The 21,482-nt window shown below is 33.0% G+C and overlaps 1 protein-coding gene and 1 long non-coding RNA gene across 6 annotated transcripts in view; one reads left to right on the top strand and one right to left on the bottom strand.

Moving 5' to 3' along the window:
* The window catches only part of LOC126848610 (formin-binding protein 1-like), a 34,500-nt gene extending 13,331 nt beyond the window's left edge, over positions 1–21,169 (bottom strand). For all 5 annotated transcript variants that reach the window (XM_050589614.1, XM_050589616.1, XM_050589615.1 and 2 more), the window contains exons 1-2: positions 20,806–21,169; positions 1,133–1,248 (exon numbers count right to left, since the gene is read on the bottom strand). In XM_050589614.1, coding sequence (XP_050445571.1) covers positions 1,133–1,248; positions 20,806–20,829 — 140 coding nt within the window. In that variant the 5' untranslated portion in view covers positions 20,830–21,169. The remainder of the gene's footprint in view (positions 1–1,132; positions 1,249–20,805) is intronic.
* On the top strand, positions 3,088–6,612 carry LOC126848627 (uncharacterized). Its single transcript, XR_007687289.1, has 3 exons — positions 3,088–4,211; positions 5,017–5,382; positions 5,776–6,612. It is a non-coding gene; the product is annotated as an uncharacterized LOC126848627 (long non-coding RNA).
* Positions 21,170–21,482: the final 313 nt, after the last annotated feature.

Here is a 21,482-nt window from a genome sequence, read left to right as displayed (position 1 = left end):
CATAAAGTACAAGCATGTTCATGATTAGTATAAATTGTAATTAAAAAAAAAATAAATAAATAAAAGATAATTTTTCCTCGACAAAGTCAATCAAAATTTTGTTCTAATTGTATCTTTCTGTGAATTTTTTATTACAAAGTGTGAAATTATAATTGATCTAATTCTGCATAATAGAAACATTTTATTTCATGCATATGTATAATCAATCGATTAAGGAACCTGCGACAAAATAATTAAGCACAATGCAAAATGGAGTAATTAAGAGTTCGGAATGAATGGATTTAGAAACACCCGATAAACAAAAGTGCGCCACAGTAGACGGCATTCACGGAGCGGACAAGGGACCTCTTTAATACAATATTACTAGCTATATATCTCGCCTCGTCCCTGAACCCACGGGGTGCGTGAGACACGCTCGTTATACAGGATGTCCCATTGAAATCGCTCGCCTCAAATGTCTCACCCTTTGTCGGGGTACCTCGGAAAAAGAAACAGTATGCACGAGCACGAACACGTCGATCTACACGACAGGGTATGATGAGGTGCAAGGTGCATGAAAGCATCGAATAATAACGCGCACCTGCTGTCACAGTCATATCTCTTCGTTTCAAATTATTTTCAAAATAAGATATATATTTATTTCTCTCCTATCTGCTTTTTTAAATTTCTTTTTTCTTTTTTTAAATAATATAAAATGTGTATATAAATTTCGTATATTAAAATTAAAATAATCATTATATTATGTGCGTTATGAGATAGCTTCTCCAATCTAATGAGAAGAATCCATCTATTATTTGTAATAAAGAGAAGCTGTAAATGTAAAATTCGAATAAATTTAAAATTTCTTTTATTTTTCGCAATTCTTTCAACTATTTTATGCAGAATATTCTAAATTTATCTGTAATAAAAAAAATTGAAATTATAGATTATTGAAAAAAAATTCAGAGAGAAATGTATATATATATTGAGACTGTAATAATTCTTAAGCATAAAATATCTTTAACAATGACAGATGAAGTATGCACGTATATCTGCACAGTATATTCGCTGTGTTACAAATATTTAAATATTTTCTAATTTTTCATATTCCTTAATTATTTCGTATTCTTAAATAAAGTGTTGCATTTCTCACCTGAGCTTCGCTGCATATTCGAATTCAATTGCGCAACGATCGCGTATGAAATGGCCATACCTCTCGAGAAACTCTATCCCTTTTTGCGTGTGTAGGGACAGATTCTCGAATTGGTCCTGAAAACACAGAGAAAACAATAAAGATCAATATTTAAAATTATTCTCTCTCTCTTTCTCTCTCCCTATAATGTATCTTTCTATAAAGATAATATTTTAATTAGAAAAATATTTAAAATAGAATATATATACATACATATTTACAATGTTTTAATGTTAATATACTTGAAGATCTTAAATACATATCCAAACATAAAATGGTTTATATATATTATAAAAATTGGATATGTATCAAAAAATTTAAGATACTTGAAACAAAATTTTAGTTTAGAGAAATTACAATTAAATAAATTATAAAATATATTAATAATTTTAAATAGATTTGAGAGATTTAATGCATATATCATTATATTTATTTTTTATAAGAGAATACAGTAATAACGACAGAAGAGAGAGAGAGAGAGAGAAAGAGAGAACGCAGAACAAGAAGAGAATGTATATTATCTTATTTAAATAAATAGTTTAAATAAACTTATTTTCAAGGACGAAATTACTATATACTTTTTAAAATATATATCTAAAATATCGATTTTGCCTGGCAAGGGAGTGAAAATTTTTCCACGTTAAACGAACAATCCGACCGTATCTATCGCGGTCGACGACTGAGAAAAACCTCTTGGCACACATACGCCTCTCGTTTCCTCTCCACCACCGTCTCCTTCTTCTCCATCAGCACCACGGGACAATGAAGAATTTCGCAAGCAACGCGCGCGGAAAGATTTCTGAACACCGTTTAGCGGCTCGGCACGAAAAGTGAAACTGGACATACTATCATTTAGTTATCCCAAGCAAAGTATACAAACGAAGATAAGTACAACGCACTGACAATTTCGATGATGTATTACACAATTGAGATTGTGTATCACTTAATGCCTTGTACATATTTTAGTAATTTATTTTCGTTCTTGCAAACTACTCTACCTCTATCGTAATTTCTCTATGACTAATTTTTCGCCTTTCCATTTTTTCATTAAAAGGATCGGCAAATTTTATCAATAATAATCAAATATAAATCAATAATTTTTGATATAAGAAAATGTCTATTCAAAATTCCAGGTAAAATGAATATTTTAAAAATTTTGATGCAACTTTTTAAAATAAAATATATTTTTTTCTAATTCTTTTTACTTATACTTTTTACTTTACTACGAAGAAAAAATACAAAACTTCAAGTTTCAAATACTAGATTTGTAAATGTACTAAAAAATTGAATAAATACATTTACTTGCGTAATACATTTTCATTTTTTTATCACTAAAAATTACAATAAAGAATATATAATATATTCAATATTTTATTAAGACATTATATATATATAAACAGAGATAAATATACAATTTATAATATACTTTAAATATACATAATTCATTACTTGGTTTATTGGTGTATTTGTCATTTGTGTTTACGATATGAGCCAAATTATCAAAAAAAAATTTTTTTTTAAATTTCCGGAGACTCAATAAAATTTCATAAGAATTCCCTGATTTTCTTCCAGATAAAAAAAGAGATCTATGAGAATTCCAAGTTTCCCATGTTTTTTTCCTGGGAGTAGACAATCTGCTGCTATTAATTTTTCGTCCTCATATTTTTTTATATTAAGATAATAATTGTAAAATCAATAATATCAATAATAATCGATATATAATAAGTCAATAATTTTTGATATAAATTATTAAATGCTTGAGTGTCATTCTCTATTATTTGAAAAATTCAAAAAGTTGGAGAAAATCAATGGGACTCGTTTAAAAACGTTATCCAAGTCTCTCTACTTAAGGAGGAATGCGAGCTTTATCGTTCAAGGACGCTCGTATCTTTCGACATTTATGCCACGGTACTGATTTAAGGACAAATCGAGAGTCGCCTTTACAACGAGGAGAGAGAGAGAGAGAGAGACGAAAGATCCTTGGTTCATACGGCTGGTATTCGAAAACGCATTACTTTCATTTCCAATGAGCGGCCATTCAAGGGCTCACGTGGCTTCTTATGGTTATACATGATCCACGTGTACGTCCTTCTTCATGTTCTTTCGTGATGTCTCACCTTGCTATCATGTTGCACAAAAAAAAGACAAGATCTCGACCGGAATACTTGAGTCACGTGTACACGATTTGCGGTTCAAACAACCGTCAAACGACGCGAAATGAGAGAAGGAAGTCGTATCAAAGATTTTTCCCTTCATTCGACCATGAATAAACTAATAAAAATGATAAATAAAATCTAGATTCTCTCTATAAATAAAATAATAATCTCCGATCTATACTGGAATAGAATTTCCTATCCTGCTTATCTGCTTAAGAGAGATTAGCTCGCTCAATTAAATTTAACAGAAATTTTGAAGTATTTTATAATGTGATCTCTTTCTCGTTTAAGAATCTTAAATGATTATACTTTTTGATTACTATTCTCGGTTTCATGGATTCTGTAGTCCTTGAATCAATAAAGGCTCGTTTAGCTTTATCCTCTAAACTCGCAGAATCTAGCCACTGATTCGCAATCTCTTAATCAACTTCTTCTTACTCGTATTTCAACAATCTTATTCCATTCGTTCGCAGATTTATACGATGAATTCAAATCACACTTGCGGATCGCAATCGCGCGACGTAGCCATTCGTGCGTCTCTACGTCTCGGATCGGAACAACTTTCTCATTGTGATAACTGTATAACTCGGCTCGTGGCTCAGCGAGTAATTTGCAATGAAATAACGGAGAACTGGTAGCGCAGGTGATAGTCGGCGAGCCGCGGCTTTCGAACACACACGTGTGCGAACGGGCGACGACGGGCAATCACCGATCAATTTGCTCTTTTGCCATCGATACACCCGGTATCTCGGTACGGATTATTAAATTCCGCTTTTCCTTCGGATATTTCCTTCGCGAACATACACCGATAACGCCGTTGGATTGCAGAGCATATCGCATATTCGTAGCAAACTATGGATTATTCAACGAATTTTTTATACAACGTGAGTCACAGAATACTGAAATATCTGTAATATAGAAATATATATGAAACACAATCACACAATGTAAGCTGATTCAAATAAATTAATATAAAATAACTTTAAAAAAATGTATTTATTATATTGTATTTTATTATTATTATTATCTTAAATTTTAGATTATCTCAAAAAATGATATAATTATACACAATTGATAATTTATCCTATAATTAATTTTTCTTTTAAACTTCTTTCTTATTATTTTTTTTTTTTAATTATTATTTCTTTAAACTTCATACTTCGATTGTTACATATTTGCTTGTTGTTTTGAACATCGCATATTAACTATAATATGAAAAAGAGAAATATATGTGTAAATCCTCATTAAAAAAACATTAATAAGTTTAATTAAATACAGAAAAAGATTTCTGAGGAAATTATTTTCATCATGTTTGTCCATTGAAAACATTTAAATTGTTTTCCACGAATCTTTGTTGTATCGTCAAATCCAAAGAAGAATATATATATATATATATATATATATATATATATATATATATATATATATATATAAACACCTTCAAATATCCGAAAAAAATTACAATATATTTTTATTATCTTATTAAAATATATACTGAATATTCGCTCTATTCTCGAATATTTTTATATATAATTGAATCATTTTCTGTTATATAAAATACATAATTCAATTGATTCTTCAAATATTTGTGCGTGAATAAACAAAACGATCACTTTTGCATTGAAATTTGAAGCCATTAAGATTATAACGATTTCAACCCTTGACATAAAAATAATTGTGTTTGGATAGTATCGAGCGCGTGTTCTCCCATGTATGTACGATGACGACGACGGTCATTATTCACCGGACGACGGCGACGTCACCGTCGCTTCCAAGTAGTCGATCGCACCGAACGATTCGATGTAGAAACAAATTAAATTATACTCTATTATGCCGAATCGATCTTCGCGCGGGGCGTTAGCCTCATGAATCCGGAGCTCTGACGAACCTCTGTCAACCACCAACCCTGCGTTTCATCCATGCCACAGGTCGATACACAGGGAAACGCACCGTCGAGAGCTATGACTCATCCGCGATGCGACCTTCTCCAAAAAAGTGCGTTAGCAAAAGAAGACTAGAATCGAACAATACATCGCGGAATCAAGTTATGGAAACGTGAGTAAAAAATTCAACAAAGGAGATATTCAAGAGATGTCAACATTATATTATAACACTCCGTTCGTTTTTCTTCGATTTTTTTGAAACGATGTTGCAACAAGTAAATATGTAAGAATCGAAGTATAAAGTTTAAAGAAATAATAATTTAAAAAAATAATAAGAAAGAAGTTCGAAAGGAAAAATCGACATAAAAATTATCAAAATTTTATTCATTGTATTATAAAAATACCAAAATTACGATCAAGTACTTTTACCTCTTTCTTTCTGGAAAAATTCAAAAATCTAGAAATATAAAAATATATAAGCTTGATAATCTCAAACGCGCTTGGAAAAAGTCATTCTCTTCAAAAAGTGGTTCCATCATTTTTCGATTCTTCTCTTTTTTCCTAGGTTCTGCTACGGTCACGTTTCTAGCAGTAATAAATTGTGGGGAGAGGAAGGAGGAAAGGTTTATGGAGACGATCGATAAGAACAGCGTGCTCTGGAGCCAAAGCGAATAAGAGGCTACATCGTAAAAATAATTTAAAAACTAAGAATCACATGAAGTAAACTACTATGGACTCGAACAAGTGTGCATTATGAGTCACGGAATAGCGTCGGGGGTAGCTCTCACACCCTCCACCCTATTGATCTTACATTTCTGTATATTGTACGCAACTCGAAAGGGATAGACAGAGCAAAAAATAAAAGAGAAAATAAAGAACGAGATAATTAATCGAAAGATAAAATATCAAAGAAAGAAAAAAGAAATAAAGAGGAGGTAGACTAAAATATAATAAAAATATAGAAATAAAATCGTGAGAGAAATGCGGATATTTTGAGAATATTGAAAAGCAAGTAATTAACTTTCTTCAATAAAAAATTTCAATTTTTAATTTATTCAATTATCTATTTTTTAATGTCAAAATTTGAATTCTTATGAAAATTAATTATTTTATAACTGCAACAATTCATCAAAAAAATTATTGAATTTTTCCATGTAAATCTAGTACTTGAGTTTAAAAAGAAAATTCTCGGCACTACTTTTCTATCACTTTTTTCATTTTTATATGTCATCAAACAAGATAGATGTCAAACTAATAGCTTTTAAAAGTTATATTAAAAAAATTCGATAATTATATGAAGTTATCTTCATTATCTCAATAAAATGCTGCTAAATATCCGTTGCATTATTAAAAAATTTAGCAAACATTATAACCTGATTTTTTGATTTCATGAAAAATTTAGATTGTAAAATCGATTTTGAACAATTATGAATTAACTGTAGAGAGCAACATGTAAAATATTTTTTCGTTTTATTAAAAGATTCTCTGTAGAAAGAAGTTTTTATCAATTTTTTTTTCATATTCCAGTTTTCTATCTAATGTTTCTTTCAATCTCCAATATTTCGAAAATGATTCAAAAATTATAAAAAATTGCCAAATACACATTCGATCATTTCGAGGGACTACCTTTTTAAGGGCATTGAGGTAGTTGTCTCTCCAAGAGTGTCCCTCAGGAAGACTCCAACTAAAAAATTTCAAACGGAACTCTCCATATTATAATATTTCATTTGAAAGGACATAAAAAATTTAAATTTGACTTTGGTTTTATAAAAAAAAAAAAAAAAAAAAATTTCCTTTATCTTGAATTTAACAGTTTTTTCACATATCTTTAAAAAAAAAATCAAAAGGCCATCCTCTTGGAGAGACATTTCCCCCAACCCCTTAAAAGAATAGCCCCTCGAAATGATCGAATACATATCTCGCAGTTTTATATAATTTTGAACCGTTTTCGAAATATAGGATGGGAATAAACTTTATAGATATTCTGTAAATTACGTTTCTTTTCCTACTAAATTAAATCATAAGTATAGAAAAGATCGTCAAGACTTATCCAAATAAATAAATAAGGAAATTTCGAAAAAATCAAAAATATATGCCGCCGATTCATATATACACATCGTGCTTGCAATTATAAAGTGCAATAATTAAAAGGAAAAAGCGAGAAGTACAAAATTCAGAAACGTGACATTCCGATCAGACGACCATTATTGCGCTTTTGTGCATTGTGCAATCTCACGGAATGCATTTATGGGCTTCATGTCGTAAACAGGGACAATGCGTCTAGTGTATGCGATAGAATGTGCGATGCAATAGGTATAATCGCAGATTATGCACTCACTCCGAGTCTTCGGCACGTGACGAGATTATTATTAGGTATTCTATTAGGTAAATGAAGCAGGTAATCGGAGCTTCATCCACATTGACAGAATCCAGCAATTCGAATATCATTGAACGCGAGATCGAGCTTTCCAAAATAATTTTAGATCGAACGCAAACGCGTCAAGCGTGACCGCAAAACGAAACATAATTTATCTACAGAGTCGATCGCATATAAAGCTTTTATGGAATTATCGACGGGTTTTCTTGGAAAATACTATTTAGATATTAATTTCCCTCTCGTTTCCTACAAATCCGGCCTACAATGCGAGATACTCTGCGAGTATCTCGCCTCTCACCGGAGAAGACAACGTTTACCCATTGCTCCGTTAGCATACGGGCCAAGGCGATACGATAGTCCGTCTTGACCTGTGACAACATTCCTGGGAATTTGCGGGCAATCTCGATGCTCTGTCTCAATAATACCATTTCTTCTTTTGGTAATAAATTTTTTCGCTAATGTTTGCGACGATATTAATCATCGCGACGGATATATAATCGTTAGAATGGAAAAAAGATGACAATTGATTGCATTACATTAATATTTCCTCAATTTTTTCTTCTTTACCTTAAAAATAATATATATAAATACATCCTAGAAATTACGTTCTAATTTTAATTAGAGTTCTCCAACGCCGTTAATAAATATTGCTGTCTTATCTAAATTATCAATATTTTTCTGCTCCATTAAATTGTAAAATAATAAAAAAAAAATATTGTGATAAAACGTAGTCATTTGTCTTAATTATTAATTATTTGGCTAAATTATTCCTGCTTTTTATCGTCACTTTTTGTGACACTGCGCATAATTATGCGGACATGGGCTCGGGACTTATCTAGAGAATATTCAAAGGTCGAAGAGGCAGCTGGCATGCGCCGAGCTTTTCGCACGTTCATGAGCACAAACAGATCCTTGGTCTCTCTCTCGAGAAAGCTTTTAATAGACACCGTAAATCCTGCAACGTCTCCGCGCACAAGTGCGGGCTCGATCGCAAACGGATCTCGCGCTCTTGACGTTAATTAATTTGTTGTGGTTTCATGGCTATCGCAAGCGATTGCAAGTTTGGAACTTACTCGAATTCTTAATTAATCTATCACAGTGTGTTTTCACTCACTGTCAAAGTTTTAATGATAAGTCTTAATTTTCCTTGAAGTCAGAATTGGCAAAATTCCAAATTTTTTAAATAAAATCCATATCAGTTGTAAAAACCGGTATTTTTCCCAAAAAACTGATTTTTTTCTATTAAAAAATGTTAAAATAAATAAAAAATTTTTTCATCGATATTCGTGAATTAAAAGAATGTTTTTTTTTAAATTAAACTTTGTACAAAATAAAATCCGTAATAGAGTAAGAATCGTAACAAAAAAATTAATCTTTTTTGTTAAATATTCAATGATAAACGCGAATCAGATATTGGTGAAAATTTTTTATTCTGTTACTATTATATTTTGTTCATTAAACTAAAAATTAATATAAAATTTAATAACATTTATATCACTAAAAGTTTTTGTTTTAAAAATATATTTTGCATATTAATTTGAATTAAATAAGATTTTATTATTATATTATTATATTATGGTTTTCTTTAAACTATAGCGATTAATATGATTTATTAATTAAAGTAAAAATGTCATTTTGCATAAAACTAATATATGTATTATAAATATTATAAATGTTACATCTTATAATTATTTTCATAGTTTTTTTCCAACAGTCCGCTTGGCCAATCCTGATTAAAATCAATCTTTAGATTGTAGAATTCTTTTTTAGCTTGTGTGAGAGATTCTCATGTGAATGTCATGTGATTTTTAAATTTTATCGATATATATCTCGAAGAATAAATCTCAATGGGAATCATCGAGATGCAGTTGCATTCATTTGCGAGAATAATATCTACTGCGCGCATAATGAGTAGCATAAACGAAGGATCGTTTATTTATAGGCATTGAACAATAACGACGTAAATGATCGTGACACGTTGTAGCCTCATCGTCGATTTCACGTCAATTGCCCCGCGTTATTTTTATCTAATCTGTGATTTATCTCCCCAGAGTCTTTTATCTTGTTATGGATCGTAATTTTTCTCGGAATAAGTATAACTCTAGAGATCTCGAGCATCGCCTTCGTAAAATATTTGTAGAATGTATTATATATAATTGATATTCTCGAAATTATTATTCGTAAATGTGTTCGCATTAAATTGAAAAGACGCACGACGCTTAAAATATGGCAGGCGCGCAATGATGTTTCGCGTTAATGACATTTTAATTGTTTGTAATGTGTTATGAGATACGGTTCTCGTTCAACGATGACATTACGAGCGACGCGACGCGCCTTGCTATCTCGATGGTTCGGTTAAAAAAAAAAAGAAAAAAGATAGAAACGATAGGAAAATATAAATAATGTAAAAGTCCGCAAAGTCGTTGACCACAATACGTCGAAATGACGACAAACGCCTCACTGATTCTACGTTAATTAATTCGCGCCGCGTGTTCGAGGTGAGGCGCCCGACATGTACATACATACGTGCGTGTGCACGTGCCACTTGTCTCATTATCGTATCTACTGTATTTGTGAGAATTGTTGAATCTTCGACAAGTTTTATTTCATATTAAAAAAAAATGTCAATATTTTTAATGATTTAATTATTTAATTTAATTATTTGATTTAATAATTTAATTTAATCAGTTAATTTTTTCATAACAAGATTATTAGAATATAGAGATGATAAATTTTAGGACAAAAAATAAACAATTTTTTTAAGATTTGAACTTTGAAAGAAATTTGAAAACCCTTATTGTTTACAGTTTTAAGAATTTATTTTGATTTTATTTTGTCGGAATTTTAATTTGAAACTCGTGTCATAAATAGAAATATTTTATCAAACTCTGAATTATTTTCTCCTTTCCCTTTTAATTAAGTCGCGACGATATGATCGGGAAGTAACAATAAGTAATTCTCGACTTTTCATCGAGTCGTAATAAAAGATCGCCGGACGATATCGCCTTTCGACTTATCATGGCTCAATTCGATCGCTTGTTTGAGTCACTCATATTTTTCAGCACACTTTTAATCGCTGTCCGCATGAATCACGTTGCAAATGTTCGTTTCATTCGTTGCTGCTCGGAATGAAAACGAAGATTGAATGAGAGGGACGGATCCCCTTGTGGGAGAGGAGACATGTCGAGGAGTAATCTAGGGCTCGCGCGATATCAGCAGAGGATGCAGCAGCGATAAGAAGCGCGCGTGGGATACTCTCGATGCCGTATACAGCGCTTTGTTTCTGCCGGAATAAAGGTTGAACGTTCTTTGAACGAAAGTTAAATTCGATTTTTGTACGCAGAATAATCCTAGGATATAAAAAAATATTCACGTGACAGGGTAAACTATACCTATAAAGAAATACTTTTTTATGAATTTTATAACAAAGATTTTTTTTTAAACTACTTTTTATAAATTTTATTATGAGAAAAATTAAAGAAAAATATATCTTTTTATAAATCTTATAATAAAGAAAAATTTCTTTTTATAAATCTCATAATAAAGAAAAATTTAAAAAAGATCTTTTTTTTATAAATTTTATACAAAAGAAAAATTTTTTTAAGGAATCGATAATACAAGTTTGCGCCGAGCAACGATACGATGTTGCGTGCGTGATTATTCGATCGCTGGAACAAATTAGAAAAATTAGCATATTTTGCCTCTTACGTAAGAGCATACGTCTAGGTATACGAGCTGCAAAAAGTAGAGAAATCGAATAAAATTCTCGCCGAGAACGGAATCAAGAATCTCTCAAAAGTTTGTCATATAAAGTTTTCATATATTGCATTACAATTATAAGTTGATTTTTTGCAGATATTTTATGACCTCAGTCATTCGAAAATCTTGATAAAATATAAATATCTTTATTCGTTCATATTATTCGTGTGCTTAACTTTCACACTTTCAGCAGTATTTCATTTTAAGTAACATAAAAAATAACAGAAAACCTATTAAAATTATATCTTAAAATCATCTTGTTCGCGCATTTACGCGTGTGTGCGTGCGTGCGTGCGTGCGTGTGGAAAAAGTTTAATCTGCATAGCTCGCGAGGTTCGCGCGGCCTTAATCAACGCGGATACCAGTCCCTCTCGCTCCCATTCCGTTTCACTCTCGCACACTGTAGCCGGCCGAGTAAGAGTGCGCTCTCGAGAGTTCGGTATTTATAGAGATTCGGCGCGATGCGTGGGTGGGGCAGGTTCTTTCCCTCTGCACGGTTCGCGGCCACGCGGCCACGCACGCTGCGTGCCCGAGAAAAAGGCGAGACAGGCGTGTCTACGGGGTGTCACGCGCAAACGTGGAATTCGTTAGCTGTCGCGTGCATACATAGTATACGTCGGAAGATATTTGGTTTCCCCTTTCAATGAATGCTCAAACGGAGATCGGTTGCTCCCACGTTCACTATCAGAATTCCCGTATCATATTGCGATTAAATATACATGTGTTTACGTGTATTTTCTCAAGAGATATGATATATTATTTTATATTGTTAAAAAGAAGCAAATAATGCTATACATCTCCAAGTATCTCGCTGCGTGTTTCTTTCCACAAGACTTTCTATAGTTTCGTGTGCAGAAATATTTCCGCGACAGCGAAGAATCACACGCATTATAGCTCTACGATACCACCTCGAAGTAACATTTGCATCTTCGAGATAAAATCATTTCAAAGAGATAATTTCTTTGATCAAATTACTTTACATCGTCAAATTCAACATGCATCGACTATGTCACTAAAAATTGTAATAATTGATATTTTTCGAAAAAAAGCGGAAAGTTATTTAATTAATATTACTATTTGCAGTTAATATACATAATAAATACAAAAATATATATTTTCAAAGTTCTTAAAATAATAATTATATTGTTTATATTTATGCAAATATATGAATGATTCTCTTCTCTATTGACACACTGACATAGTAACTATTAGCCCAAAAATAAATTATACGAGACATCGTATGTGTATCTTCATGCATGCGTGTAACATGTAATATAATATACATATATATAGATATATATATTAAATTTCTCCAGAGAAATTGGGAGGATCCCGAATTTCTATACTTCCGCATTTACATTTAACCCACATTTATAAAAAAAATTGAAGGGTATCCAACGCCAATAAAACAGAAAATCTGAGTTTCCAAAAGAATTTGTCTTACTTTTACAGAAAACAAATAGAGAAAATTAAAAAAAAATTCTCTGTCGTTTCTGGATTTATAAAAAAAAACATTAAAATATGACACGCCACACACATCATCTACTTTTCGAAATATTAATTCCATCGTCAAGTTTAAAAATTCATTAAAATGTTATAAACTAGATATTTTTCTTCATCATGATATTGTTTAAATAATCGCGGAAATTATTCCCACATTTTTTTTCCGTGGAATATCTCGTAAAATTCCACAAACAACCAAGATGCGAATCATGCCGCGTAATCATGCAAATATCTTCGGTCAACCATGCACGATAATAATCACCGGTTGTCTGTAAAACATGGGAATTGGGAAGCGTTTTAAATTTTGGACTGGAATACTCCATGACGCATGTAAAATCTGGAAGCTATAACTTTTCGCCAAAACAAATTATTCTCCATTCGATAAACTTATTAAATCAATGTCCTCCTTCTAGTTCTTTACGTTTATGCATACACAAAAAATAAAAACTGTCTTTTTAATCATATTTTAATTAAATTTGATTTATCCGTGTGTGTATAAATTTTATATTTTAAATAATTTTTAAATAAAATTTTCATTTATTTAATGTCAATATTTTAATTTATATAATTAATTTAAAATTAAAAAAAAAATGAAAAGATTTAAATTTAATTAACTTAAAAATATTTATACTGAATAAATAAAATAATGTCGACTAAAATTTATTTAGTTAAAAAAAAAAAATTAAATATGTTAAAATTACGTTGACAAAATGTCTTCAATTAATAAAAATGGCGAAGTAAAAAATACACGTTTGATACGATGTCGATGTTATGTGATATATGTTTTAGATAATCTCATGATCACAATACCGTAAGAAAAGATATCCTAGAAGTAATAAATTTACAAAAATAATTTTTAAAATGTTTTAAGTAAAATGTTTGTAATATACACATCAATATAATAATATTATAGTAAAATTTTATTTGAAATGTTGCAAAAGAGAGACCGGATGATGCGATCGAATTTCGAGCGAAAGTAATGCAAAGCCGGGAAAAGCGAATAATAACGGTGTTGACTGGAATCTGCCAAACCGGACAAACTCGTTTAGGTGGTGGTGTCACGCTAAGCCCCACTCACCCCGGTTAACCCTTTCGCCGCCACGCGAATCGAAAAATGTTCAGATTCTATCGTCATATTACAAACGATACTGCAATAAACGAGCATAGAAATAATATTCATAACATAATAGTATATTCAGAATATAATAATATTCATTAATACATGTGTTTGCAAATGCATGTCCTTTTGCAAAGATCTCGTGATAATATAATATAAATTATTTTTAATAATTAAAAATTAATAATAAATATTTCAAAAATTAAGGGAATTTAATTATTACAATTAATTTGAATTAAATTATTCTCGCAAGTTTTATATTTTTCAAAACAAATAAAAAAATTATACTTATCGACTTATTCAGAGGAAATAAGAAATAACTTGATAATAAGAGCGATATCCGGTCAATCTACAGGCAAATCGTAGAACTGGAAAGAATTTTCGCTGCGCGGTCATAATTACGCTATAAATAAGTCGTTACTATGACCGCTACTTCCTCATACCTTTTCTTTACGGTAAATTTAAATTACGCCACGCGTTTCGATAAGAGTTTCCACCTAGTGTGCACTTTGTCATTAAAAGGAATTTATGAAGGTACAGTTAGAAGCTATCAACCGTTTTCCTATAAATGGTAAAGAAAGAACATACATGAGCACATATATGTTCTTTCGACATTTTTCAATAATATAAATATAAAAAAAGATATTTTTTTCCTATCGCAATAAAAATGTATATTTGAATGTGTTTGATATTCATGAGACACAAACTTTCGATAAAAATTATACTGGAAATAAAAATCGTCATTTCTTGAGTGCTGTATTAAAGAGAAAGTTGTATCAGTCAAAATTAAAAAAATAGAATTTTTTTTCCAAGGAAACTTCCTTTGTGATGATAGCACATCCGTCCGCGCTACGTACAGTTACAAAAGATGAAGCTTTACTCGCCTAATCTCTATTAGGAAATTTCGCGGAGCGCGTTTCCGTTAGTCGATTATGCGTTTCAAGCGAAAAATGATGAATAACCGTCTTTAGCTCATGAAAGACTCGTCGAGGTCTCGTGCGTGCCGTGCTGTGATTTCACGATTTGACACATTCCCGTTGCCTCGAGCATTTCATTTCCGGATATGGTCTCCCTTTTTCCTTTGTTAAAAAAACGCCGGAAAAATACCGACAGTCTCGAACGATTAGCGGCAATTATTATATACATTAAGCAACATCTTAATTGCTTAATTATTATAAGATTTTGATTATAGAGAGTCTAATAATAATGAATGATAGTTGACAAAGATATTTAATGATGCTGAAAATTGAGGGCCTATTCTATTTTAAGAATCAAAAAACCGATTTTTTACATTTCTTCAAAATATGATGTCTGAAGAACGTCTTTTAAATTTTATTAAAAAATTTGCGAAATTGACGGATTTATAAGATTTCGAATAGCCTTAAGAATCTAAATAGAATTTAAAAAAATTAATAATTATTTTTTCGATTTTCAAAAAATGAATAAATTTTAGCAAATTTGAAATATCTAATTTTAAAATAATATCTTCACTTAATTATTTTTCAATTTTCTCTAATGATAGTAGATTCTGTATCATGTAAATATCCTTAAAAAATAAAATTATACAAATTTATTCATTTCAGATGATTACACGAGGGAAGCAACATGTCACACCGTCAAAATATACATTTTCAAACATATTAAAAAAACACGAAAAAATGTCAAATATCTAAGATTTAAAAATATTAACATAATTTAAATATGAATAAATATGACATAAATATTAATAAATATTAAACATATTTAACATAGTTTAAATATTAATAAAAACATATGTGAAAAACACCAAAAACATCAATCTCTAATATAAGAAAAAAGAAAGAAATTCCTAAAATTATCAATTTTTCATATTGCTAGAGTAGACTGGATTCTTAATAGAAATTCTTGTAATAAAAAAAAACAAATAAATAACTAATAATTTAACGCGGTAGACCCGTAAAAGAAGCTCTCAATCAACGCTCATTTGCGCAGGTAGAGAAAAATCGTGTCGCGATACCGATCGGCTCCGAGAGCCCGCTGTTCCCGCGCGTTTCTCTCTTTCGGTTCACCTACGGTGGACGATTAGTTACGCACGTCGTATGATCGGTAAAATGGGAGCAAAACGAGCGTAGGAGGGAAAAGTCGCGAAGGTTACGAGACGAGCGTTACTTTCTCCGGCGCGAAATCGCGAGCGTCATTTCCGAATCGCGATACACATATGGATGACGTAAGTGCTGGATTATATCTCCTTCCTGCCCTCTCCCACTTCATCCTCTCCCCCTCCCCCCCTTCCTCCTCTCCGGCACTCCGTTTTCGTACGTACCGTCATCCGCCCCCGTGCCGTCTTCGCATTCTATCGATCCTACGATGCGTATTGGGGGACCGAATTAATTCGTCAGGGTCAGTGTTGGCCGTATGGTTACGAGGTGAACCGAATGATCGATAGTTCGGAGAAACGTTCGTTTTTCGTGTATGATTTGACTGTAAATTATCTTTGAAAATTTTCGAAGAAAGTACACAATAAAAAAAAAAAGCGAGCATATCCTTTGCATATCGATCGAAACTCGGCGCCACAAAAATTTTACCCAAAATTTTACACTTATCTCTTATCTGTAAATTATTGAAAAGTATCAGGTGGTATCAGTAGGTGTACATATATCTCGATACTGACGATAGAGCATTTTCGGATGCACAAGTGACACAATGACTGCTCTAATAAATTTAAGTACTACATCAGATTTCTATCGTGATCGATTCGATCGAGTTCGACACCAGCGTACGGCGTAATTTCCGTTATCAGCTATTAAAATTGATCGAGACTTAAGATATGTCGCGCGTATCACGAGTCACTGACGTGTCCGTACACTTTCTCGCAAATCACGATACAAGACGCGTCTGTGTTTTAACCGTCAGAGCTACTCGTGAGCATATATATACTACAAGACGGGCGTGCCTCGCCGTATCTTTGCGGAGAAAAAGAGAATATCTCCTTTAAAGGAGAACAAAGAGAAACGGCTGACAGAAATGTTATTACACATGCAAAATGTATAAATGTGTAAATATATATATATATATATATATATATATATATATATATATATATTATTACAAATTTTATTACTTTGATAAAAAAATATTTTTAATTTTATTTTATACATCTCTAAATATATAAAATTAAATAGATCATAGAAAATATAATTAGTCATAATTGTAAACATGTATTATTATCTATGTTAAAAAGAAAGAAAATTAATTACTTGTCACGTAAAAATCGCAATAATTAACAAATGAATAACGATTGAAATATAAAATAAAATTGTTGCAAAACAATTTTCCTTCAATTATCTCTTTCCCGAATTGTATCTCTTATAATTACAAAATAATTATAATACAAATGTCAATATCGGAAATATAATTAATATTATAAAATTTAATATTTTTTCAAATATATACATATCTTTCTTCTTATGGAAATAATTCATATAGTTGATGAAAATTGATAATAATTGATGCATAAGAAAAGAATTTTGCCTTGGAAAAATTTTAATTTAAATTATTTAAATAGTAGAAACATAAACAAAATATCAATAATATTATTTCGAAAATTTCTGATATTTTCGATTGAGGTAGATGTATTTTCTATAAACAAAAGATTGATAAATAAATTGTGAGGAACAATTCGAATATAATATACTCTATGATTTTTCAACCGATGAGTTCAGCAGATGATCGGGTATATCGAGTACACATAACGGGGATGAGTAACGAAAATGATGGCGTGCGGAATGCGCGAATGAATTATTAATAGAGAGGCCGGAGGGGAATAAGGAGGAACATTATTGGCGAGCAAACAGTGAATCTATTTTATGTGCATACGCGTAAGAATTTTTCTGACGATAAGATTAACGCGCGCGCGATCTGTTTTGCGCTAAACGAATTCCTTCATCTTGATGATTCCACCATAGAGATATGTTGCATCGAAATAGCATTTTTATCGATACTTATTAATATAACACATATAAAAAGATACTTGGCAATCACATGGTTTGCCACTTTGTTATTTTCGTACAGCGTTTCCATGTTTGTATTTTCATTCTCATATTTCTCGCAAGAGTGATATTTCTGTATTCTTAAAAAAAAAAAAGACGAGACTAACGCTGAAAATTTATACAACGATACAGGATATATCCCGACGTTAATTATCAATCTTTTCTCCAAATAAAAATGTCTCTTTCAAAGATGCGAGTCAATCATAAAGTCGATATATTATCGCCGTGGTCGTCGGAGATTTCACGAGAGTAGAAGCAAAAGAACACATGCTCCTCTCCACGAGCAAGGTGCATGGAAGGAAAGACGATGTTGCGCGAGAAGGAAACGAGAATGGGAGGGGGAGGGGGAGAGGGGGTCAGAAGAAACGCGCGGGCGGGGGACAGGAGAAACCGCGGGGGGACACTCGCCTGCGGCTAGCAACCGAAAAGGCAAAACTCCTGACGAACACGAACTGGTTTTCGGGGATATCGTGGTTACATGTCGTTGGCGAAAACACGACGACGACGATGACAGCGGTGGCATCGGCGTGCAGTTGATCCTTTCTCTCTCGTGAAAGAGAGAGAGAAAAAGATATTTTTCCAAAAAGTATATCACGAAAGAAATACGCGCGACAGAAAAATTCTAATTCACAATCACAAATAAGGAGATAAGTTCGCTTGGCAAGTATTTTTTATTAAACCTTATGACGTAGAGAAAGAGAGAAAGAGAGAGAGAGAAGAAAGAGAGGGTAGTTGTAATTTTGTGAATAGCAAAATATAAAAAATAAAATTCTATACATTTATATATTCAAAATCTCTCTCTCTTATACAATTTTTAATGGTGATATTTGTTTTTTTATCTAAATTATTTCATATAAAAAGACATGTCGAAGAGCTCGACAATTATTTAAATGGAATATTCGCTGAAGATGAAAAAAAAAAAAATTACAGAACAAGAGATGCAAGAGATTCTTTGAAAAGGAAAAAGAACAAAAAGATATATGACAAAAAGATTCCATCTTTCTAAAAGAAACTGCAGTTGTGGTCGTGAGATTACAGTGAGTTTGCTTAAGGCGACTTTTGATAAATAGAGATGAAGATATATAGATAAAGCATTCAATAAATAGTTTAATGTAGGAGGGTGGTTCAATAAATAGTTTAATGTAAGAGAAGAGAATACATGACAGAGGACTGGCATTTATCGTAAAAAAAAAAATCACGATTGTGTACAGTCGTAAAATTATGAGTTTGCTTAAGGCGAAAAATGAAGAAGTCGATAGATATAATAGATAAATGAATAGATGAACGATGTACACAAGAGAGGGTAGTAAGTGCTCGAAGGGAACATTTCTAGCTATTAGCTATCTATAACCAGTTGAGTTTAATAATCACACGCAGCTGATATACATATAAAGAACTTCCGTAATTTTCTCAACTCTCGAGATGATCATCACGTAAACAAGAAGATAACGATAAGGAGATTTCCTTAATAAATACAGATATGATGACATCTTACTTCGTGTTCAAATATGCTAAAATTTGTCAAAGCGATCTCTCTCTCTCTCTCTCTCTCTTCTTCCCTTTCTCTTTCTCTTTGTCTTCATGACGATCAATTACTAGTATAAAGTCTCATTTAGATAAATAAGAGACAAAAAAGCGAAATTTAAATATGATAACTTCGAGTTTGATTTTTTACGTGTCTTTTATCGCGCGATTACTATTCACGACTTCAAGGATACAATTACAATACAAATGAATCACGTTCCACGCATACACACACACACACACACATATATATACTGTTCGTTTGAAAGAAGTTGTATTCACTTTGAATGAGATAAGAACGTTTTTCCGATAATGAACATTCGTGTCCTGAATATTTTAACATTATTTACAGCTAATGTATCAACTTTTTATAGAGTAAGATTAATAGCAATGAAACGTAAAGAAAAAAATCTTCTAAATGAATTTTAAATTCAATATTTAGACTCAATTGTCGAGACATTTAACAACGAAATTCGTCACGAACGTTTCCTGCCTAATCTTTCTCTCAAGGAGGGAAGACTTCGACTATAAAGTCACGTCAAGCAATATATCGTCATCTTGTAAAAATTATTGTCTTCCAATACGATGTAGAAGCACGTTTCGGAACCGAAAACGGAGGGAAGAAGTGCGCGACAACTTTGTTTACGCGTGACGAGGGAAACGCAGGAAAGAATTTTGCGAGAAAGAATGAATGGGACGAGCGGCCATCGGCGTTTCGAGGTAGGTAGGTATGCGCCTTTCGAGAAACGTCACGTACGATCTGGCTACCTGAGTATCGTCAATCGCGTAGACGGATTCCGGTGGATTACGATATACGATATATTCGCGAAATCGTTTCGCGAGCACACAATGCATCGTTTCGCGAGCACACAATGCATCGTTTCTTCTCGTCAGTGAGACGTCGGGGAGATGATATCCTCTCGCTGTAAACACTGGGGAATGGCAGACGAGACGAATGAACGAGCCGAGAGTATGTTTTAGCGCTGAATAACGCGACATATATATATGTATAGATGATGCGCTTATCACGCGTATGCATTTTCGGAATAAATGCGCCCCGAGGACGAATGTATGGTGGAATTGCGAGGATCGCGAGGTCGGGTCGAACCGAGCGCCCGCGGCGCGGCGGGGAGGAGGGGAGCGGGGAGGGGGAGACTGCCGCGCCGCGAAGAAAAGAGGAGCGACAAGGACAAACATACCGCGGAGGGAGAGAGAGAGAAAGAAAAAGAGAGAGAGAGAGAGAGAGAGAGAGAGGGAGGGTGGGAGCAAAAGCGAGATACTACTCACCCAGAGCTCCGTGCCCCAGCTCATGTTTGCTGGGCCGGGGTAAACCAGCGGGCGCGACGACGGCGAATAATGATGTTCCTCGGCGACACTTCACATGTAGCGTAGCGCTTCGCCTTCGATCACTATCCAATGCACACCACTGCCGTATCCGTGATCGTATCCACAGGCACCCGCGGGCGGGGGGAGGGGGGGGGAGGTTACGGGGGAGCAAGGGAAAAAAAAGAAAACGCGCACGATGTAGAGATCGCCCGCCACGCGCACGATATCACACGGGCAGCTTCAACATGTCGCCGCTCGATCTCTCTCGTAATCACCACCGACTACTACCTGCCTCTCCGCTTCCGTTGCCACCACTACCGCCGCACCGCCGCCAGGGACTGACTGACCGCGACGTCCGCGATCGCGGTCGCCGAAAAACCGCCCGGAATTCTTGCGTGGCGCGCCCTGTCGGCCGCGCCGGGAACAACGCGCCCATCTGACGATACGCGCGTGCGCGACTGAGGGAGACGCCGCCGCGCGCGAAATTTAAATCAGGATTTTTGAGTTTACTTTGAAATGTTTAGAAAATAATTAAAAATATTACTAGCAATAGAATATTTGTTATTTATGTAACGATAATTGATATGTGAGATGAGAATGTTTTGTGTTGTATCATAATCACGTGTACTGGCTGTTTT

This window comes from Cataglyphis hispanica, chromosome 4 (genome assembly GCF_021464435.1).
Source record: "Cataglyphis hispanica isolate Lineage 1 chromosome 4, ULB_Chis1_1.0, whole genome shotgun sequence".
NCBI classification, from domain to species: domain Eukaryota; kingdom Metazoa; phylum Arthropoda; class Insecta; order Hymenoptera; family Formicidae; genus Cataglyphis; species Cataglyphis hispanica.
The sequence above is the reverse complement of the archived record's forward strand: the minus strand, read 5'-3'. Positions and strand labels throughout refer to the sequence as shown.